General features: G+C 45.3%; 2 protein-coding genes across 4 annotated transcripts in view; both read left to right on the top strand.

Annotated features, from left to right (window-relative positions):
• Positions 1–266: 266 nt before the first annotated feature.
• Positions 267–14,354, top strand: kmt5c (lysine methyltransferase 5C). 3 transcript variants are annotated; one of them, XM_086133401.1, is made up of 9 exons: positions 267–603; positions 1,774–1,906; positions 3,265–3,430; positions 4,340–4,449; positions 4,969–5,132; positions 6,667–6,686; positions 6,864–7,000; positions 7,084–7,244; positions 7,774–14,354. In XM_086133401.1, exons 2-9 carry the CDS (start codon positions 1,794–1,796, stop codon positions 12,462–12,464), a joined length of 5,562 nt encoding a protein of 1,853 aa, XP_085989527.1. In that variant the 5' UTR covers positions 267–603; positions 1,774–1,793; the 3' UTR covers positions 12,465–14,354. The 3 variants fall into 3 exon arrangements, with proteins under 3 accessions (XP_085989527.1, XP_085989528.1, XP_085989526.1); XM_086133402.1 differs by having other exon boundaries at positions 267–1,388; XM_086133400.1 differs by having other exon boundaries at positions 267–1,906.
• Positions 14,355–16,327: 1,973 nt separating this feature from the next.
• shank1 (SH3 and multiple ankyrin repeat domains 1) overlaps positions 16,328–23,424 on the top strand; it is a 48,773-nt gene continuing 41,676 nt past the window's right edge. Inside the window, exon 1 of the mRNA XM_086134131.1 lies at positions 16,328–16,531. The gene's annotated coding sequence lies outside the window, so the exon portion shown is untranslated. The remainder of the gene's footprint in view (positions 16,532–23,424) is intronic.

Below are 23,424 nucleotides of genomic sequence, written 5' to 3'. Positions count from 1 at the left end.
ATTGTAGGCTTTCAACACAACAACCGGGTGAGTGTGATTTGCCAAATAGACGCCGAATTCAACCAATAGCATTCGCTAAATTGATGCCCACATTGTGCATCAACATACTATATACTCCGCCCCCTACTACGAACCGGCCAATCAGAAGAGTCGGATTCCAAACAATGCGTTTTATTTGCATGATTGACATTGAAACCGACAAATGGGGGCATTGGGTGGGCGTGCCCACAGGTGCAGTTCGTTCGGTTGCAGTGGGACGTAGCCGATCAACTTTTACTACCAGAGACTAATCTTATTTTTTTCTATTTTTTTTAAATGATATAACATGCCGAATTACTGTTTTAGCTGGCAATTACAGTCACAAAAATAACAAACACAACTCATTGCGTGCACTTGTCACGTTAATCGCGGATATTTGCTCGCCGCGTTTTCATTAGATTCCAGAAGTATTCTGGGGCGGAACGCTAGCTAGCCAGTCAGCTAGCTCGCTACCAAGCTAGCATGTTGCTAGGCTAGCTGCCCAGGCGAAGAGCTGATTTTTGGGGGGGATCTTAGTCCTCCACTCTCAAGCTCCTGCTTTCGTTGACCGGAAAAGACTCCCAGGTAGGTTCTGCGCGGCGGCCGTCTACGCTATGCTTTGACTCTTTCGCTAATGTGTTTGTATGATGCGGGGATGCTAGCTCTCCAAAGCCGCTACCCACTACACACTTGTGCACAGCAGCTGACGAGCAACATGCTATTGTAACGCGCTAAATCTACTGTATTCAGTAATGAACTCGTCGACACTTGATGCCTCCTAGTTGGGGGACGTAGTGACACGATTTTAACGAGCGGCCTCATTAAAATCTTGCTTGTTATTAATCACGAAGGCCGGTGTGCATTTTTTATTCTGGACAGTCGGGAGATGTCAAAGTTGTTTTTCACATCGTGGTTGGGGTTATAACGAGAGAAACCGCATTCTTGTACAAGATAGGTGTGAACTGTTTAAATTAACTTTCCCCCCCCTTTACAGGAGGCGTAACAAATGATAAATGGTGTGAATCCAGAACAAAGGAAGTGGATTTCAAAGCGGTGTAAGAAAAGCAGAAGGAAAGATGCAAAATAAAAAAGTGGGTCTCAGAGAAGGCAGAAAGGAAGGAAAGAAGAAAAACAGGTCTGCAAAGAAAGATAGAAACTGCTGTGATGGAAGATACATGCATGCATGAATGCGTGAATAAAGAACAAAAAAGCAGGTGTGACAGGAGGCGGAAATGGAGGGAGAATGGCACCAAATTAGGGTTGAGTAACTGAAGGATGATTGATGCAGGAACAAAAAGCCGGTGTGAGGAAAGGAAGCCAAGAAGGAAGGAATGAGGGCAGAAAGAAAAAGATCCCCAAATGCCGGTTTGGTACGTACCTTGAATTTAGGTCCTAGTTCAGTTTGCATTAGTTATTACTTATCTCTAGTAGCAAGTAGTCCACGACACTAAAAATGGAACATCAACAGTCTTGAGTCTTATCAGTAAATTGCAACATAAGTAGTCTTCTGTGGACGAAATGAAGAATGCAGACAAGTGCAACATTTTAAACTGAGTTATGCAGTAAAAACACCAGTATGTCACATTTTTTCATGCTTTTGCTCAACTTATCTTCTGATTTGACACAGTGTCTTAGGTTAAATTCATAGATTTGTTTTTGTAGACCCACAGTGGACTGCAAGTGATTGAGTTACTGCGGTTTGCTGTTTGCCCTGGTTTTTTGCTGCTCTTACGGTAGATGTTCAACCTTTTTCAGCATGCTGATGGTGGGAGGCCATGGACTGCTGCACTAGAATGAGTGTGAAGGAGCTGTGTGAGATTGATGACCTGGCCACCAGCCTGGTGCTGGACCCTCTCCTGGGCTTCACCACTCATAAAATGAATATCAGGTAAGTTAGTTTGTGATCCTGCGTCGATTACTTGAGCGTCACTAGGCCATTCGTAGCGTCCTTACATCCTGGCATACGAGATTTCGAGTTCACGAACGGTGTGGAAGGAACCATGGTTAAGATGCACTCCGTTTCCGATTGGACTAAACTTTATTTTACACTTCACAAGTGCAAGGAAATGAAACGTACATGGTTACTATCCAGAAGTGCATGAGCAGTAATTGGAGAACATACACAGTATGTACAGAATGTAAGACTTGAGATGGTATATTTACGTCATGTGCCGTATAATATGTCAACATGAATCTATTTGTACAGGTATGTGCCAGCTGAACTAATTTATGGTCCCTATGGTTTGATAGCTGAAAACAGTCAGTATGCACTGTATGTTGCACTCTGCAATGTAAAATCCGAATTGCAAATAATGGATGCGGAAAAAAAGGATTGTACAATTAGGATTATTGACAGTGTATTTGGATTTGTGGCGGCATACTGGTTGTCTTCTATTAAGGGCCTAGTGTAGGTCATAAATTAAGGACCTGCTGTATTTGCTTCCCTAATTCTTTCAAAATAGAACACACTTTTGAAATACTGACATTTCTGATCGGGAAGGCAGTATACAAATCGACAGTGAGATCCCAGTATTTGTGGTAATACAATATATAGTTTATATACCTTACTTGGATTTATGAGAACATAAATGATGAACAGAACATCTTGAAATTATCCATGCAGCAAGTGCTCCAGCCTAATCTTTATATTTTAAAATTTTTGGTCCACAAGCAGAAAATGTAAGGCTGCACTGGAAAAGGACTTGTACAGTACATATTCACATTTCCTGTCATTTTCTTTGCATTAATGATGAATATTTTGACAATAAATGCAGAAACCACAAGGCTTTCAATTCACATTATATTGCACAAGTTTGACACAACAGACATGGACAATTGGTTGTAATTGGATGTAAATGACAAGGGCAGCACTGAAAGCACAAACCCCAAAATGCCGGAAAACATGCCATTCCTTTATCCTGCATTGTTGCTCTGCATGTTTCTGCTACAAAATCATTTTGAGTTTCAAGAGCAGGACATTCAATGCACATTTTGCGACAGTATTTTTCAACATTTTGGAACATCGTCAGTATTCCGACCTGTAGCTAGCCAACCGCACAGAGTCCGTTTGGAAGCGCACTGGGACCACCTCAAAAAGTGGGTCTTGGTCCAATTGTTTGGTACACACCAGGATTCTTTTGTGTAAATTCACTCCTGCTTAAAAAGTCCCTTTAAAGCGGCCCAAAAGTGTTGGTGTGAATTCAATCTAAAAACGATGACGTTATCTCTCTTTCTGCGTGTGTGTAGCCCAGCTCCGGAGGTGCGTCGCTGGGGCAACCTGAAGGAGACGCTGCTGCGCTTTCAACGCACACACGACTTCAACGCCACCTTCGAGGCGCTGACGGTGGGCGAGCTGGCGGGCGACTACTTCAACGCTTTGGGGAGTCACCGGCAGGAGCTACTGAGGCAGCACGTGTGTACTCATACTGTCCAATTTCATTGATAATATTTTAGTGACTATAATAATTACATCTTGCCTCCCTGGTATGTCTCTCAGTCAGTAGTGAATTGAAATTTAGGGTAAAAGTTTCAACAGACTAGAATTCAGAACATAAAGGTACACAGTGTTCCCTTACATATATTTTTTCCCGGTTATTTTTTTTCTGTGTATGAAGTATTTCAAATGGGTGTCAGTGATGATAAGCCAAAGCAGGAGAAGGAAATCCATCCATCCATCCATTTTCCGATCCTCTTATCCTCACAAGGGTCGCGGGGGTGCTGGAGCCTATCCCAGCCGTCCTCGGGCAGTAGGCGGGGGACACCCTGGACCGGTTGCCAGCCAATCAATCGCAGGGCACACAGAGACGAACAACCATCTGCGCTTGCGCTCACACTCGCACCTACGGACAATTTAGAGTGTTCAATCAGCCTGCCATGCATGTTTTTGGAATGTGGGAGGAAACCGGAGTACCCGGAGAAAACCCACGCAGGCCCGGGGAGAACATGCAAACTCCACACAGGGAGGCTGCAGCTGCAATTGAACCCGGTACCTCTGCACTGTGAGGTCGATGCGCCAACCACCGGGCGTCCGGACAAGGAAATGACTACTACTAAAAATAATCCACCGTGCAAAAATCTTTCTCACACCTGGACACTGTTGTTATGCGATGTATGCATCTTAGATCGCACAGTTTATGCTGCGGCTCCACTTGCCGCTCATTCATGATAACCATCACCTCCGACAGAACCACTAGAAATAATCCATAGTCAAAAGTCCACGGTGGCGCTCGCTGTCACGTATACGGTGTGTATATCCGACGTGTCGTGTTAATTAATTCCGAGGCTCACAAAATGAGTGTTCTGAAGGTGCCCGTATCCACAGGTGAACCGCTACCTCAACGCCTTCCTTTTGGATAGCGGCATCCAGATCGAGTCATGTGACCGCTACTCCTCGGAGACCAACGGAGCCAAGATTACCTCTACTCGACACTGGTGAGTCAAGACATAGCTCTTCTTTACGTGTTGTCCCCAATGGACATTCTTCACTTAGGCAACATTAAGCAGTCGTATTTTGCTGGTTGGCTGTGTGACTTGGGCCACGGACCGGTGGTTGGGGTCCACCATTCTAGAAGACGTTGTATCATGGCATCACGCGTACTTCCGGGTGGTTAAATCCTTAGCCTTCTCAGATGGCATCATTTAGTAAACAACAAAGGCAGTGCCGTTGGGTTTAAAAAAAATGGCTTGAATGATGATTTTAGCCATCATCTTTTTCCACCGTAGTTTGATTTAGCCTCCTCACCAACAGGTTCCACTGTATTGGTGTAAATATGAGATATCCAAGGAACTAAAGAGTAAATCTTTTGGAGTTTAATGTGGCAGTGCAACCCCAAACTCACTAAGTTACCGTTTTCATTTGAAGTCTGTGGTAGTCAATCACCTTGGACCACCCGGCAACGCCCTGATGCTGAGAAAAGACTTTAGGGTGTAACATTTGTCGCTGCCGGTCAGGTTTGCGGGGGAGCGCGTGGAGGTCCTTCTGGGCTGCATCGCCGAGCTGAGTCCGGCTGACAGCGCTGTGCTGCGGGCGGGCGTCAACGACTTCAGCGTCATGTACTCCACGCGCAAACGCTGCGCTCAGCTCTGGCTTGGACCCGCCGCCTTCATCAACCACGGTCAGTTTGGACATTCAAGTGAGCCAAAAAGTCAGGTTTGAACTCAAACAAGTCCTTGATGTTTGCACATTTTTTTTGTGGAAATATCCATAAATGTCCACAGAGGTTGTTTGTGTCTGAACGAATGGTGCCCTCTGCTGCCATTTTGCCTTCATTGCTTCAAGATATTTGGGATGTCCACAGCTCTTTTGGAATTTCCATTTAGAGTTTACAGGACCAAATTGAAAGTTTAAAATGGTTTTTTGCATAATTAGTGATCTTAGTCTTTAAAATGACATACTCTATCACCTGCAATTATTGGTACTTAAAGGTACAGCGTGTAGAATCTTTACTGCCATCTAGTTGTAAACTGATAGAATGCAGTGCATGCATTTTGAAGGTCTTCGCATGCGTACCACCAATTTCTTCAGCAAAGGTGCAAGCAAAATATCATCCCAAAAGACTTTTAGTCTTCCCTCAAGTGCAGGAATAAGTTCATGGCAGTTTTTAAACCCGCTGTAGTCATCAAGTTGAGGAACGACGTTAGCTCAGTTTGTCTCCTTCGAGTATCCGTGGGGGTGCGAAACATGGCAGCCTCTTGGAGGGGAGGCGCACCCTATGTAAGATAATTAATAATTACTTGACCTACAAATACTTAAAAAATATATATACATTGATGTGATGGAACATATTTTCTGCGTGTTATTAAAATTAATTAATAAAAAAAAAAAAGGACAGTGTAAAATCAACACATTTTTAGACAGTGCCCCTTTCAATTCCATTCTGCCGTCATTGCTTCTGGTTGTGCCCAGATCCTTAAAAAGTTTGATTTTCTTAAATATTTATAGATTCTATCTGGTCTTCAAAGGTCCTAAAAATCCACTCTTCATTATAGTCTTGAATTTGATCTTTCCAAAATGGAAGGATTAAATGTCACGTTCAAGGATAATGAAGATTTTTTCTTAAAAATGACATGAAGGATAATTATCCGGGAAAAAAAAATCCGTGAATCTTGTGATAAACGTCCACTTGCCACAAACACAATAAACACATTTACTTTCTAATCACATTTTGTCAAAAAAAGTTTGTCTAAATATACCTGTAGATGTATAATAATTATTATTGTACATTATCCACCAGTATTGGTTATATTTAGTGAAGAAACATGAGGTGGCATTAAAAATTCTTGGAACTGAATGTTACAGCAAGTAAATTGAACGCCATGGGACAGAATTCCTAACAATCGGTAATCTATTGATGATTTATAATGATCAACAGAGCTGAGTTCCAGGACAGTATTATACACTTTGCTTGTTTAGATGGCATTATGTCCATTTGAAGCACAAGTTTTAAAGCCATCACAGAAAACAAACTTTTATTTTGCACCCCCAAAATATTTTGGAAATGTTTGCTGTTGCGCGATAAAGAATCGTTTTGAGTTTTTAGGAATTTAATCCCATGAAGTCCCTTTGAGGGAATGGCATTATTAGACTTGATTGATTTGTGCCCAAACTAATCACATCTTTGTCTGTCTGTCTTGTGTTTGTGCTCGAAGACTGCAAGCCAAACTGCAAGGTGAGCAAACATTCATTCATCAGAGACAAAGTAATACGAGGTCTAACCTGGACAATTATCCACACCATTGACTTGATTACTTCTAAACGTTGAGCATCAGATTTTATTGTCGCTGCCATCTGTCTATCTGCGCATCTCTTGTGGGCCCGACCAACCCTTTGTCTTTGTCACGCCCAGTTTGTCCCCGGTGAGAAGAACGGCGCTTGCGTGGAGGTGATTCGACCCATCTCGCCTGGGGAGGAGATCACGTGCTACTACGGCGCCAGCTTCTTTGGCGAGGGCAACGAAATGTGCGAGTGCTGCACCTGCGAGAGGTGTGTCGCTTGGCTCTTCCCCACTGGATCTTTCGGACCCGTTTTGAGTCATGTCTAACGCAGCAGCGTTGATTCTCCTCTAGGAAAGGGGAAGGTCACTTTAAACACAGAGGGAAGCAGCCGGAATGCGAGGAAACAAAAGACCCCGTGGGCCAGAAGTACCGCCTCCGGGAGCGCTACCTTCGGCACCAGCGAGAGAAGGGACACTTAAACTCCAGGCCTATTATTCCAGGATTACATTCAGGTATTCTTTCAGGGCTTTTCGCTTCACTTTTGCTTGTAACAACTTCTGAAATATAGAGTACACTTGGTACCCTGATTTAAGAGTGCTCCGTTTTTTTTTTTTTTTGCGAGTTAGCTTCAGAATCACCACTGCTCAAATGAAGTGAGAAAAAAAAATCAAGTAGTTACGGTAAACATGGTGCAGAGGCTCACACTGAAGTCACCGGGCTTTGCCGCTTCACACATGCAACACACAGGAGTGTCAATACACTGCATCAAAAAGTACTAAGTACCATAAAGTCTCTCTAATCTTTTCATTGTTTTTTGGGTAATTATTTCATGCATTTTGTCTTCAAAAAAATAATTGTTGTTTTTTTAGTGGTCTGTAATAGATTACTTGCATTTAAATTGAGGAAATTGATTTGATATATGAATACATTGGGTTCCCAGCTTGGTTACAGGATGAATTAAAACTTGTAAGTCAAGAGAGGACTGTGCTTCTGGAAATTGGAACTCACCATAGTGACTTGACTTTGTCTTTTGCCTTCTAGCTATCCCCTCGAGGAACTCTTTCACCCATCAGATGCGGAAGAACGCCCTTAAAAACCGAAAGTGGAACCAGACAAATAAGTGGAGGCTACAGAACCACAGACTCGCGAGACCCTGTGAAGAGCAACGAGCGCTGCCGCTCTTGTCACAGTGCGTGATCCGGGACCTGAGGATTAGGGTGCGGCGCCACTCGCTGGACTTTTTGCTTGTCTGCAAGGATCCTAAAAGCAAAGAGAGGGCCCTCCTGCAGCAGCTGGAGTTGGTGAAACCAAGGACAACCACCAACCTGAAGCGTTTCTCGCTAGGTCGTCTTCAGAAGAACCGAGTTCGGGTAGGCCCAAATGGGAAATCTGTCAGAGGGGTTCCCTTGAGGAGCTCGTCCAGAACCAGAAGCACGGACAGGGTCGACCCGGACAAAACCTCCATCACGAAAAAGCAAGAGAGCAAGGAGCAAGAGAACTTGGAGCCCAGCGTCTGTCAGAGTGCCCCGGCCCCTTGTAAGAAAATTTCAGACAAACCAGTAGTGTCACTCAAGCAATACCTGACCGTCCGCCTCACTCGAATCTCAGCGCCTTGCGAAGAGGCAAGACTGAGTGTTGACAACCGGGACATAAGGGAGGAGCTGAGAGGGAAGATGAGGCAGATCCAGGGCCTCAGACCACTGAGCACACAGAAATCCCAGCAGAGGCAGCGACCACCATCCCCGATTACGCCGGGCCACTGTGCCGCCGACGCCCCTCGAGGAGTGCGGGAAATGTTCTTTAAGGCCATTGATCAGGGAACACTACGAAAGTGGCACGCCTCAAAAGAGGCAGTGGGTGACTCCTCTCATCTCGAGGAAGGCGGGAAGAACAAGGTTATTGAAATCCAGACAATAGCGGAAGAAGGTACACAACCAGACAAAGATAAACCGGAAGAACACAAAAAGAAAAGAAATGCCACAGCCACTGAATGTAAAACCATGTCCGGTGTAAAAACGAGCCAACAGAATAACTTGCAGGGTGTTAAATATCCAAATCCAGGTGAGGTTGTTGTTTCAGAACCGTTAAATTGCACTGCAAACAAACCAGTACACAATCCAAGCAATGACATAATCATAAAGCAGGCCAAGGTCCTCCTGTCTGATTTTTTGAAGAACGATAAAGCTTCAGTAGTCAAGCAACCACATGGTGATAGTTCCCCCTCAAATGCGAGAGAAATCCATGCAGGCAGCCATGTGGCAGCAAGACGGAATGGCGGGCGGTGGCAGAAAAGCCACAGAAGAATAAAGACGAAAGCCGAGCTGAAATCCAACAGCACAGAAAACGGTTTGGTCCCCACTGTGCAGAATCCAACCCAGATCGGGGAACCGGTGGCAACCTGTCTCAACACACTACCTCTCCAGTCGCCTATTTCATGTGCCAACATGTGCCAGACCACTCAGCACCTTGACGCCCTGCAGTCCAATATACCTCTGAAGAAGCGGACGTTCCGCAGTGCTGTGGAGCCGGAGCAAGGCGTAACTGCTGCTGCTGCCACTAGCCGGAAAGAGGTTTCCGGCCCGTCCTCAAGGCAGGAACTGAATCGTCATCCAGAAAAGACTATCAAACATGACAAAAAAAGCAAAAGGACGCGAGCAAAAGTCCGGGGGGTGAGCTCCAGAAGAGTCACAAGGCAAAACGTGGGCAGGGTGCTAAGGCCTCGAGTTATTGAAACTCCTCGGAGCCGATTGAGGAAAGTTCACACGTTTAAATCTGAGAAGGAAGATGAGAACGGCAACCAAGAGACTGTTCAGCTCGACAGGAACCATCAGACGAAGGATGAGCAAGAGAGAGACTCTCAGAAGGGAACGTCAGCTTTGGAACAAAGTGATGTTGAGGAGACAAAGCCAGAACTTAACTTCAGGATTCGTTTCAAGCGGAGAAGAGGGAAATTGTGGGAGATGCAGAGCAACGAATTGGGCTGTATGGTCAAAATGGAAAAGGAGGAGGAACTCAACAACGATCCGTTTAAAGCCATCATGGATTCAGTGTCTGTGTTGAGCATGGAGATGCAGGCGGCTCAGGCACATGTGCAGGCCAGTAAGAAGTCCAAAAGCAGACTACTTCGCTTGAAAAAACGGGGTGAGCGGAAGAATGCGTCCACAATTTTGGAGCTGGACAGAGAAGAGAGCAAAGAAAAAACAGACGGGGGGATTCTTTCTGGTTCAAGCCTTCAGCTGGACAAAACCCAGAGTGAGACGTCATCTTTTGTCCGTCAAACGAAAACGGAAGATGGGTTCACAAGAAGCTGCTGCATGTTTGATCGTGGGTCGCAGCAGAAAATGGAGTCCACTTTGGATTTTAAAGGTGTTCCCCTGCCGGTTCTCAAATTGCGCAGAAAGGTGAAGGACATCTGGGAGGTGGACGACAAGGATGAGGGGCAGGACCAGTCCGAAGTTAAAATGGATACACCAGTGAAGCGAGAGGTACGAAGTCCCCCTTTAGTCCAGCAAATACCAGGACTGCTGGACTTAAGCAAGGTCCGAGAGGAGCCACCACCGTTGACTCAGAAGTTGAACTGTCACTCATTGCTCCAGAAAACTGAAGCGCTGCAGATGTCTTTGTCACTGTCGCCACTTTCCCTGTCTTCCCCGCAAAGCGAGACCCCAGAGAGCGCGGTCGCAGCGAACATAACTGCTGAGCGACTGGAAGCCTGCAGCAGTGGCGGCAGGAAGCAGCGGCACAAAATGGCGTCCAAGTGTGGCCCTGTGGAGACACCCGCGAGCTGCCTCAGTCAGTCCCTCCAACAGATTGACAACAGCCTCTCCAGGCTCTCTGAGGGTCTTTGCTCATCACAGATTTTGGAAAAGACAACCGCCTTGTCTGGAATTTCCAGTTCCATCATCCAGCCTCAGTCCCAGTCTCCACTGTTCCCAACTGCGGACAACATTCTACCGGGCGAGCCCAACTTCGCAAACTGCTGCGACGACCTCCTGGACTTCCAGTGTCTCAACTTCGAAGGCTATGATCAGCCACAGAACATTCTCAACTCATCGCCCTCCGATCTGTGTTCACTGGATCCCCCCACAGACCCCTTCAGCAGCCCACTCTCGCACAGCCCTTCTGACACGTGGCCCACTGAGACACCCTACCTCGGCTCCCCGAGTCCCGACAACAACTTCACCAGTGATGATCTCCATTTCTTCCCCGCTCTGCTCACATCCAAGAATGATTCCGTTCCTCTGGACTGTGAGTCAAAGAGTGCCTCTGGCAAAATCCCACCCCAAGCAGGCTTCAGTTTTTCAGCGTTCACCAATACCGAACTGGCAGGAAAGGACCACCTTCTCAGTAAAAATCCCGGAATGAGGCTGTCCAGAGAGGACTTAAAATATCATTCCTCATCCGTGGTTAGCAAACCTCGCCTATTTGGCACACCTGCTGTCATGTCTCAGACTACTCTTCCTTTAGCACAGCCCACCCTGAACGCCAAACCAAGCAGCAGCCAGTCGAGAGCTACAGCCAACCTCAAAACGAATGGACCCTTCCACCGCATGTCAATTTCCAAACAGCCCCAGTCTTTTCCAAACTGCCAGCCTACTGCGCAGCGATGCGTCCCCCAGATGAAGCCTGTCCTGTCGTCTCCGATGGCCGGTAAATTCCTCAATCCTCAACTCTTGGCTGGAAGAAATCCCAACCCCTTCCCTGACAATCCCTTCAACATCCAGGAGAAGTCCCCCACTGTGATCCACAGGGTTGTTAAAATTCAGGGTGGTAACCCAAGCCAGAACTTGTACAGTGTTCCCTCCAAAGACCACGTGGCTGCCGGCGGCCACTCTACATCTAAAACATTCGGAACAAAATCCACAGAAAACACAAGTGAGGACTCGCAGAGTCATCACAAAGGCACTCATTCTGCTCAGAACCTAAGCTATTTTGCTCCTTCCGTTAACCCCAGCAGGTCCAGCGTCTATTTCAACAAACACGGCTCATCCTTGCACTCGTCATTCATCCGAAGTAAACCAGCCTCCGATAAGCGGGACGATACCACTTTGACGTACAAAAACTTCTCTGCGCTGCCGAGACCTTTCTTCTTCCCCAGTAAAGACGGTTATTCTTTCCCACAGGAGAAAAACTCCAAACATGACAAATCCACTCCGCTGGGCTCTGACAAGAACCAGCCGTGTTACCCTCAGCAGGATCCATTTGATTTTAGCTTCACGTCGTCGCTTTCTCCAATGTCACATCACAGCAGTCCTCAAGTGGTCCACAGTACGCCGCCCGGCACACCGGCATCGGTCGGCAAGAGCCACCCGGCAGCCTCCTTCTCTTATGGACCGCAGGGACCCCCTTATGTACTCAATTTCAGCGGCGACCACTCGTTGACGTTGGGTCTCAGGGATGGGCCCGAAGGTTACCCGGGACTCGGCCCCACAAACTACACCTACCATTGCTTGATGGAGCCGTCTGGCACTCAGGGGCGGCTGGTCCTGGAACCCTGCGGTTCTCAGGCATCCAACCAGCCCTCGTTTTCCATGGGTACCTTCTCGGGACACAAAGGGGGTCCGGACGAACACCTAAAGAAGGACGCTCACCACCAGAACCACCCAGGCGACCACCAGGACATACCACACTTTGGACCAACATCTCACTCCATGGGCCCTACCAAACCCAAGCGGGTCAGGCTGGTTGTGACGGACGGAACTGTGGACTTGGACCTCCAATACTCTGACTGATACACAGGAATACACTCACATGTTTTTGCAAAACTATTTTGAGAGTCTCTTATTTTTCCGTCATTGTAATGAGCCCGGAAGACACTTTGATTTGATGACCAAATTGATGATGAATTGTATTGGCGACAAGTCACAGATGCGGTGTCTGGGGCATGCGACTGGTGTGCTGGGCTTTTAACGGGCATCTTCGTGCCTCCGTCTTTCCTATCAGACTTTTTGAAAGCTTCCACTTTTTATACCCCCGATAATCTCCTTTCTCACGGTTTGTACGCGTGCGTATGTGTTTTTAGTAGTTGAGCGGTTGCTATTGACTGCTGCGAAGCTGTCAAGTCTCAGAGTGGAAACATCAGACGTTTTTATTTTTTGTTGTCTGAAAGCTACCTAAAATTTCATGTGAAATCCGGTCAAAAATTCCCAATAATGTGGTAGCAGCATCTGTGTCAAAGTGTCACTAGCCCCTTTCGCACTGTCAGAATATTTCCCTCACTTTTCTGTGATAATGGTACGGAAAATGGATTGGAAGGGTTGGTTGAACCTCCAAATTTTCCCGACGTGTCAGAGGTAGGATGGTCGCTGTCTGAAAATGGGTAGGCGACAGCCAGAATGGGATTTTTGAAATTAAACAGCAGACACTCATTTCTCCCAGCCTGTTGTGGTGTTTGAGAACTATTATTTTCAACATCACACCAGATGCCAGGGTGCCAAGTGTCAGATGAGAATTTTAAAGCCTCTATTCGAGCTTTCTGTGATGCCCTTTCAGACACTCCCCAATCTGTCTCTGCAAATTGGTTTCATTTCAGTGCGTTTGATGCAATGCGAGGGTTTACGTGGCTTCCCCACATGCTTTTAGGGGCATGGCAGAGACGGCACGTTGTCTCTGTGTGAAAGGGGGATAGTGGACATATAGCATGGAAGTTTGAAGTCTGAACACCCGACACTCACCACTCCTGCCTTGTTTTAGTGAAAGCAGCCGTTGCTCTCTGACAACAGTTTTATACATCACACCATATGCCAAGTAAATATGAATTTCACATTCCCTCTGCCCTGCCCAATGCCCCTTACACATGAATTTTAATATATCACGCTGATCAGTCTTTTTGACGCAGGATTGAAAATATCCCAACTCTAGTGAGTTCTGGTGCAAAAAGATGCTTTGGTTCAGTCACAGATACCCCGATTTTCCAGAAACTGTGAAAAAGGTGTGGTGATGACAAACTCGTAAATGATGAAAAACGGTTCCTTGTATATCTTGTCGTTATACTTACATGACGTTCAGTTATGGCTTTTAAGTTTTAAGACTTTTCTATGAAATTTAATGAACTGTGGAAGGTCCGATGTCATCCACAGTCAAGCAAATAATTTATCTTTTGAGGAACAAACGGTGACAATCTTTCCACTGTGTGAGTGTTTGTCGTCATCTTTTCCAACGGTCGCCCGTGTCGTCATGATTGTCGTGTTTCCATGGCAGCCTTACATCCCAGTGTATCGTGTATTTATTTGAAACTTGGCCTCTTCCCGGTCCCGGTTTTAAAACTAAATGGTGCTTGAACCTAATTTATACTTCACCTTGATTGTTGATAGAACGAAATGTTTTACTGTTATTTAATGGGACGAAAACCTTATTGAGCAGGATATAGAGATGACAAATATATATATATATATATATATATATATATATATAAATATCTATAAATCTATAGTATAAGACTTGTAATCACTTTCTCATCAGCTGTTGTAAAACTTTATATTAGCCACCTCCCTTTTCCAAATCCCCTTTTCCTAAAAAGTGTTAGTCTTACTAAAAAAAAACAAACAAAAAAAACGTTTGCTGTAGAAATGTATAAAATGTAGCTTGTATTATTAAAGACTCTTAGTGCTTTTCATATTTCACCTTCTGGAGTCGTTTTTATGTGTTTGAGTGATAATGACATTTTAACATTTAAGCTTGAAATATAAATATATACAGTATATATATATATATATATACACACACACACGTATTTTAACTGCGCTGAGTGAAGTTCTATTACTAATATTTTTTTTTAAATATTTTCGTGTCTCATCAAAATATTAGGCATAGCTATCAGCCACATGAGTTTAGTCCATGGGGCCTTTTGCTTTTCTGTGTTTCACTACCGAAGGATGCAAAAGTGTCACAATAGAGGCTCCATGTTATGCCTTTATCTTTTTTTTTCTTCTGTGATTTACGTACTTCAAAATTCATCTCGGCTGATGTGCACTGCTAATGACGTAGCTGTTAGCATACCGGTAGGTGGAATCCATGGTTGGCCTTGATTTTCAATGTTTTCCCAGACCATCCCGGGAGACTTTTTTTTTTTTTCCCAAGGTGTCATCCTTGAGGCTCCCCGCAGGTTGAATGCGCCCGGAACACCTTACCAGGCAGTCGCTGGAAGGATCCTCAGTGACCTCAGTGGAAAGGGAGATGAAGTTCTACGGATTTGATTTCTGTGGAAGGAGTACCCGCACCAATGTTCACTGTAGCACCCCAACCGATACGCCGAAGGTGCTGACACTGGAGGTAGAGGGTGGCCACAACAAAATGGGAGTGAGTTGAGCAGGATCTACTCCAGTGCGGCAGATGTGAGCTTTCTGGATATGTCCAAACCATCTACGTCTGCTCTCGCTAACTTGGTCTCCAAATCTTTGAACCTTGGCCATCCCTCTGATGAGCTTATTTGGAATGTCAATCCACCAATCTTATCCTCGACACAACCTCAACGTCATCTCTGCTTCCTGTTGTCTCTTCAGTGCCACAGTTTCAAAATCCAGACATCATGCCCCCCCTCCCCCCACCGCTTCATCACAAACTCTTTTAACGGCTGGCACTTTCCTCCACCAGTTCCAACCTGCTCAGAGCATTTTCTTCACTTCCTCACCACACTCACCATTGCTCTGGACTGTTGACACTCAGTCTACAAAAGTCCACCACTCTCATTATCGCTTCTCCCTCGAGCCTTACTCTCCCGCCCTATTCCCAATTCAGGCATATCAATTCTGTCTCTGGCTAATCTAAATTCCTCCCCATTTCTGTCCATGCCTCTTACCTTTCAAAATGTTCATCCAGCTTCTCCCTGCTTTCACTGCAAATCACAATGTCGTCTGCGAATGCCTTGGTCCAGAATCCAGTCTAACCTCATCTGTCAGCCTGTCCATCACTCATGCATCGAGGAAGGAGCTCAAAGATGATCCCTGATGCAATCTCACCAACACCGTGAACACCGACAGCACATTGGGCCCTTGTAATAGTAAATCATTGGAACTAAAAATGAAACTTCGGAGAGGGAGGCCACAGCCCAAACGAGCCAGTGCCTCTATCCCGTGTAAGTAGTCAGGGTCGACTTTGCTGTTGACATTTTTTCATCACGTGCAATGTTACTTACAGAAATGTGTAAGAAACTGGTAGCCCTTCACATTTGGTAGCAGCTCTCCCATTTCCAAAAGGTTGATGACCTCTGCATTTGATCATGTCGCCCCCTAAGAACTCCAGGAAATTAGCATAGAACGAGAGTTTTCACAGCGGACTTCCTGTTTTTCCTGCTGACCTTTCCGTGTTTCATAAGAAGCAACTGCAGCAATGCCCCCCCCCCCCATTGTGAGCCAATCGCTCACGTTGAGTCATGCCGCTAATCTGCTCCACATCTCCCTTTCATTGCCTTATCTCTCTTTTTCGCTCTGTCCAAACATCAAAGCAAGGGGAGGAGAGGATGAGAGAAAAGCGGGGTATACCCAGGATGGCGCTGCAGAAGAGGAGGGGCGGGGAATGGGGGGGCGGGTAAGGGGCGAGCGCGGTAGGGGAGGAATGGGGAGCGAGTGAGTGTCACTCCGGGAGGTGGACAGGATAAGCGCTCCTCCATCCCGTTGAAGACGAGAAGAGAGAGCGAGAGAGGCATCTTGGTTACCACGGTGCTGCTTCTCAATCTTCCTTTTTTTTTTTCCTTTTCTCACACTGCTCTCTCTCCTCCCCAACAGCAGCATCTCGCCTCGTCGCCTCCTCCGGACTTCTCCTTTTTCACATTCACCATCATCAAGGGGAGCTCGACAAGACTGTAAGAACCTCTTCAATCTTATGATTAGTGTTATTACTACATGTGCATGTTGTGAGCTCCCAGGATGCCCTGGAGCAAGGTTGCCCAGATGCTGCATCGCTGCCAAATGCTAACGTAGTTGTGTGAGTGTGTAAATGGAGCAGCTGCTGCTTCATGTCACGTCTTCGAAGTCCCACCCACGTACAGTATGGATGTATGTAAGGGTGTGTGTGTGTGTGTGTGTGAAAAAAGGCCAACCGCTGCATAAAATCACATTAAGCAGTGTGGAAACAGTGTGGTTGTTTGCCACTTTTGTGGCATGAGTCGCTGTGTGTTGAATTTGAACACAGTTTTGGGTGGGAGGGGGAGCATTAAAAACTACAGTGGAAAGCCACATCCATAGAAGATTAAGAAAGGGTGTGTAAATCTCGCAAGTCTTTGGAAAACGTCGTTGGATTTCGGATGAGTGAGAATGTGTTAGCCCTTTTGTCGATAAGGATACGTTCTTGTGCTTTTTGTGGGGCTTTCGGTTTTCAACAGCAGAGTGGGACCACCAAAATATGAAAAAAAAATGAGTGAAACAATCAAGGACAATCAATTACTTGTGCACAAAATCTCAAGAGATGTCAGCAAATTTTGTGAGACTCAGGATGAATGCAAAATACTTTTTCTTAGTTTAGGCCAATCGGTGCATAAAAAATCCCTGCTAAAAACTGCATCGAACCCGTGTAATTTTGTGCCGTGTATTTTTTAATTACAATTTTTCCCCCATGGTGTGCAGTTTTTGTGTTTGTAGCACTAAAATGTGCGCCAAAAAACTACAGTGAAGGCAAGGCACACTAGTTATGTGCAAAAAACTATTCTGCACATGTTCGCTGCTTGGTACCAGCGGATTCACATATCTTACTTTATTTTTTCTTTTGGAGCCAACCACCATGTTTCTTAGAAAATTAAGACAATTGGCAGTACATCCCCACTTAGTCAAGAATTTCGTGGGTTAAAAAATATGTATTTTAAGTTTGATTGCTGATCAGTTATTTGCAATTTTTGCTATTTTCTTGCTGTCTGAGTATTTTTTCTTTTGCTTTTAATGTTTGGGTATTACTGACAAAATTGGTCAACTTTTTTTTTTTAATCGGAGATTCCGTTTTTTCTAAAACGTCATAGCCACAAATATCTGCACGAAAATTTAAAATTAAAAGAAAATATCTCAAACGTGTTGTGCTATGGAAAAAAATTAAAGGCGTTTTCGTCATCTGCATCAATGCATTTAGTGACACAAGAAGCTACCTGATTAAAAAAAATGCTGCTGTGACAATAACAAAACAAAGTGCAATTTTCGGGAGTAAAAAGTCTGGGGGTGGGGGGGTATTTCTAAATGTTTTGGCCTGGCTACTCCGAGTGAAATGCAAGTGACCTTTTGATGACTGAGTGTTGAAATTATTTTTTAAGCTGAAAAGTCCCAAGTTGAATATTTTGATGGTCATAAAATTTCATTTTGTAATTCAGATTCCAGTGGCACAGTTGTACTTACTTGCAGACAAGACTAGCAGTAGAGAAAATGGATGGATAGAACGGCAACATTTTGAACCTTTTTCTAGGTCTAAAAACCTCCTCCGCCCTGGCTGTATTGTCCCGAATGACGTTCAAGAGCTTTTGTCACAACCGTCGCTCGCTATTGTTCCACCGCTGACTGAGATGAGTCAGTCCCTCGGTTTTGAGCGCCAGTCAAAGTTCAGATTCGCTGGTGATGTCATCGGCGGGCGAGAGCGAGATGACAGCACGATCGGTTGCGTGAGACTTGACCGTATGTCTTGCAGATTGAGCGAGTGACGACGCATTCGTTAGCATTCATTCACAACTCTTTGGGAAGACGAGAGCAAACCAGTGACAGACGACAAGAAAACATTTAGTCCGAAATGTGATATTTTTAACTTTTCACCAGCCGTTTTCTACACAGCCGTTGTAGCTGTTATGTGAATTCCCTTTCACACCGAGTCAGGATTTCACAAAGTTGCCTTTTTAGTGGATTCCTGTCTGTGTGAAAGGTCCTGCAGGCTCGGAGACCTAAAAGCGGCGGAGCAACAGCTGTGTGTAAAAGGATTGTGCAAAAACCAGACATGTGTCTGATGCTGAATTTGTCAGTCCCAGTTCCCTGTCTTCGGCGACCCCCTTTGACATCAGCAATCAGGAAATGTAATCAACAAATTTGCCATCTAATCGCCATCTAAAAGTGGAACAGTGGCTGTGTGTAAGGGGGAATCTGTGACGTGAGTTTTGGGCCTTTAATTTTTCCACCCCTGCGGCTTAGTGGGATGGATGTGAAGTTTAACAGGTGAGACAAGCAGTAATTACCACCCTGTTGTGTTCTTCTACCCCCTTTCACACAGGGCCCCTCCCAGATCGGAAGCTGGAGAAATTTGGCCATTATTTTCAAGATCAAGTTCACCATCAATTTCAGCATCACATCAATTGGCTTTTTTTTCCCAGAATTTTCTGGGCCTGTTGTCCCGTGTGAAATTTACTGCTACGAAATAAGGCTAGTATCAAAGGTGCAATAAAGTAACCGGGTGAACGTAAGCGGTTATCCCCTTTAACACAGCTGCCATCTGCACTCAGTCTGATACTACATGGGACATTTGACAGCATCCTGGCTGGAGATAAAAGATGATTAATTAGCATTAATTGGATTATTTGGTGAGGAACGCGATAGCATCAGAGCGTGGGAAGAAGAAGAAGAGCAGGGATGGTTTTATCGACAGCTCGTCAAGGAGCTTTCATGCGCTCCTCTCAGCTTCGCCCGCTTTTATTTGTCCAAGCGCGTCTTGGCTTTCTTTCCAATATTTGCTCTGTTGCTTATGGGGGTTGTGCTTCATAACTCCAGATTTAGCCAGTGCCTTCACTCACCCTCTCTCCCACTTTCTCGCCGTCGGTTAACGACCAATCTGGGACAGGAAGCCTCCCAAGCGCTCTGTCCTACTTCGCTGCCGCCGCTCAGGCTAATTCATTCTACTCATTTAACGCTGTCCACGTGGCCTCGACGTTTGTCATCAGTCGGATGCCGAGCGGGGGTTTTTGGGGATGGTTTCAGTCTGGTGGACGAATGGTGCCTGTCAAGATTCACACAGGAGCCCCTTACATACAGTCTGTCAAAGCTGTTTTTTTCCTTTGTCATTGGTCTGTGTGAAAGGCTACCAATACGGAATGCTGGTTTAAGAGTGTCAAAGTATTGAACCTGCGAATCAACTGGTTTTCGAGTTTTTATCAGAGGCCAAATGATGGCCGTGTGTCAAGGAGATTCTGCAATGCTGGGATGAGGGTGTGCAGGGAATTTAGGGTGTTAAATTTACACCCCTTGCCCCATTCACTTCCATTTCAATACCACATCAGTTTCACATCAAAGTTTCCTGGGCCGCTGTTCTGTGCGAAAGGAACATATTCCGCAACAAAATGGCGACTGAACTGCACTTTTACTTGGTTCGGAGGTAATATCAGAGGCAGAATGGGGGCTGCGTGAAAAGGCATAGTCTTGCAGCAAAGTCAATTCAAATTCTTTGCACAGTGGTTTTTTGCTATCCCCTTTCACACGATTCTCTTTCTACCTCTCATACTACCGGATAGCTCAGGTTATTTACATGCCAACTTTAACCAAACATTCCATGTCGGTACCACTGACACAGATCATTGGACAGTGATAAGTAAGTCACGGGTGTTAATTTTCGCTCTGTTATGCCTCGGAAGCCTGCAAATTTGATAAGAACATCTTTCAATGCAAGAGGGCAGGAGAGGATTTACTTGTCCATACCTTGGTTCCAGGCAGTGATCACCCCCAGTGGTTGAATTTTATACCTTGGTCCGAGTTATCCCCTTTCACACTTCTATTATGCCTCTGATATTCCCTTGAAAGTCGGCAAATTTGACAACTGCTTTCAACACCGCAGAGTTTGAGAAGTGAGTGATGGGTGTGACACTTTATATATGAAGCTCCTCTATCCCCTTTCACACAACCAACACTGTCCCGCCTCTGATATCACCTCATAAGATGGGAAATTCACACTTGCCACGATGAATTCACACTCATTTTATTGGGGCTAATTTCTCTATAAGGCTACGAGGAGGGGGTTGCTGGGGGTTAGAGGGGCTGTGGGGCTTATTTATTTATTTATTTTTTACCATCACCGCAGCATCATCAAATTGGCGTTTCTATATTTAGCTGCAATGGACGGGCCGGGTTGGGAACGTGTGCGCGTGCATGTCTGTGTGTGTGTGTGTGCGCGTGTCATGGGTTTGTTTGCAGTTTTTCATGCTGCATTCAAATCCAGTGGAAAACACGCACGCTCATTCCTCCATCGTAACGCTGAGAATGGAGGAATTAGCTGCCATGACGGGAGGAGTTTCTCGCACTCACTGCAGTGCTTCATCTTTGCTGCTGTGTGTGTGTGTGTGTGTGTGTGTGTGCGTGCATGCGTGTGCGTACGTTTGCCGTATGTGTGTCAACCGCTGCAGAAAACTGGCAAGGATCAAAGAAAATCTCTATGGATTATTTCATTTTTTTCCCCCCATGGCTTTGAATACATCAACAAACCAGCTGGAAAGCCCATGTTGTGTTGTCGCTCTGCGTAAAAGGTATTGGTGTAAAATGGGGGTGTCGACCTGCAAATTTGACAGGGAAGGGAAGAAGAGTTTAAAATGCAAAAGCAAACATCTCAATTATTATTATTTTTTTGTGTCTGAAATGCAAGAGTGTAGATGATCGAAAATTACCCGCTCCGTCCCTGTTTTCTGTGATACCCTTTCACGCATTCACCCCCTCTCCCTGCTTTTTTTATGGTTGGAGTCCTTTTTCACCTCTATTTCAAAATCACAATCGATTTCATATGAAAGTCGTATCTTCATGTTTTTCCTGGCTTGGCACTCTTTGCGAATGGCACCGCTATGGGTGAATTTGATGGCTTCCATGATAATATCGGAGGCGGAACAACAGGGTTTTTTGCTTTCCGCGCTCCCCTTTCACGCAATCACTACTCCTCCTATACCTTCAGCCTTTTTCACATCAGAACTAGCAAAAGAAGCATTTTAGGATGTGGGCGTAGCAGGCTAGCTAATAGCATGATGCTGTGCTCAAGTTATTGTATATTAGGGCACCGGTGACTCACACTGAGGCCAAAGTGTCCCCCCCCCCCCCCCTCACACACACATACACGCACGCACACACACAAAAGTCAGGGAAACTGAAATGGTGAAAGCAGTCTAACATTATCTCTCCATTATTCAGTGCTCCATAGTTGTCGGCATATTGTATTTGATTTTATTTTTTACGTTTTCAGCAATTCCACTGGTCAAGAGCAAATTTCAATCAGAGTTGGCTTTGTGTGACAAAACTCGGTTTTGGCACTGATTTAAATATATATATACAGTATATACATTTTTTTTTTCCGAGCAAACCGGGTTTTGGAGATATTTTCATATCATCACATTTGTTTATAAGTGTGACCTAAAAATTTGCGCAATGAGAATTTTACCATCTGTTGTCATTTATAGCTACAACATCTCAGACAAAAATGATTATTTTCAAGCATGTATGCACTTGACAGGCTCTGACTGAAATGACCCTGTAGCACATTTTTTTCAACGGTCCTTTTTTTCCTTTTGGGGGAAAAAAATCATGTGTTTAACTCCTGTTTGAAGGGTTATATTGTATGCAAAATGCGCCTATTGGGAGGAATCGATCGTCTCTACTCGGCATTCACGGATCCTAAGTGGAGAGGAATTATTTTTGCCTCTTCTTCCTCCTCCTCCTCCGCGTCCTCCAGTGCGCTTATCACGCGTTTGTCTTCTTGTGCCAGCAGTCGGTGGGCACCTGTGGGTGTTTATTTATTTATTTATTTATTTGGAACTTTCTGATGACAAAGCAGCAGGAAGTGTTTGGCCTTCTTGCTGCGTTGATATACTGTACTGAATACACGTAGTTGATTCCCGGTGTGTCAATTCCGGCGCCGCGTGTTGGACTTGAGTCGTAAATGTACAATTTAGCAGCGTGACACTGACGCATCGTCATTGATGAGCTTCTATTGTTAACAGAATATTTCTTTCCACAAGTATTTGTACTTGTACTGGAGCACAGAGCCTGAGTACTTTTGCTAACTCGGCCGCCGACCCGGTTGGAGCGTTTGTGTTCTGCTTTGCTATCGATCGGAAATCAATATCAAGAGAAGACAAGTTCACTGACCTCAGATTTTTTTATTTGATGTTCAAGTGTTCTTCCTCACAATTCAGCCCCTTTCAAACTGCCCCGTTACAGCGGTACTTCTCCCGTGTATGAAACCCGGATATTCTCTGCGTTAGTATCAGAAGCCTAATGAGCGTTAAGGTCAGTCCTGCAAATTAAATGTCATCTTGGGTAATATCAGAGATGGAATGACGGCTGTGTGAAAGGGGAGAGCAGAAAGGAAGGACTGCCATGTCACTTCTGCTGCCTCGTGTTGAAAACATTTATCGCTGCCCGACGACGATTTCAGATGTCACAACCGATGCTTCTCTTGCACCTCGGAAGCTGGCAAACCCGCCCCCCTTTCCGTATCAATACCTTTCACGCAGACCAGCAAAGTCATTGTACGTTACCTTCAAAGCCAGCCGGCGGCTGTGTGAAAGGGGTATTTTATGGTTTGATGAGATTAAAATAGAGTTGTCCTGCTAAGTTTCTCGCAGGAGTTCAAACTGGACTCTTCTAATGGCAAAAAAAAAAAAAAAATGCAACAACCCACCTCTTTGCCCTCCTTTTAGTTAGCGTGCAGTGTTAATATTTCACAGCGCTTCATATGTTCTGGCAGCCTGATGGCCCAACGGCTATACCCGTCGTCGTTGACTTATGGATGAGTTTGGCTCGCAGCGAGCCCCATCCCCCGCAGGCCACC

Source organism: Hippocampus guttulatus, chromosome 16 (assembly GCF_054856545.1).
Source record: "Hippocampus guttulatus isolate MCC_2025c chromosome 16, RoL_Hgut_1.0, whole genome shotgun sequence".
Lineage (NCBI taxonomy): Eukaryota > Metazoa > Chordata > Actinopteri > Syngnathiformes > Syngnathidae > Hippocampus > Hippocampus guttulatus.
This window is presented reverse-complemented; position numbering and strand designations above follow the sequence as displayed.

Excerpts from the sequence above, each read along its gene's own strand:
- kmt5c (XM_086133401.1), top strand. The coding sequence starts at position 1,794 with ATGGACTGCTGCACTAGAATGAGTGTGAAGGAGCTGTGTGAGATTGAT. Across the intron at positions 1,907-3,264 it reads ACTCATAAAATGAATATCAG|CCCAGCTCCGGAGGTGCGTC; the intron begins GTAAGTTAGTTT and ends GCGTGTGTGTAG. Across the intron at positions 6,687-6,863 it reads ACTGCAAGCCAAACTGCAAG|TTTGTCCCCGGTGAGAAGAA; the intron begins GTGAGCAAACAT and ends TGTCACGCCCAG.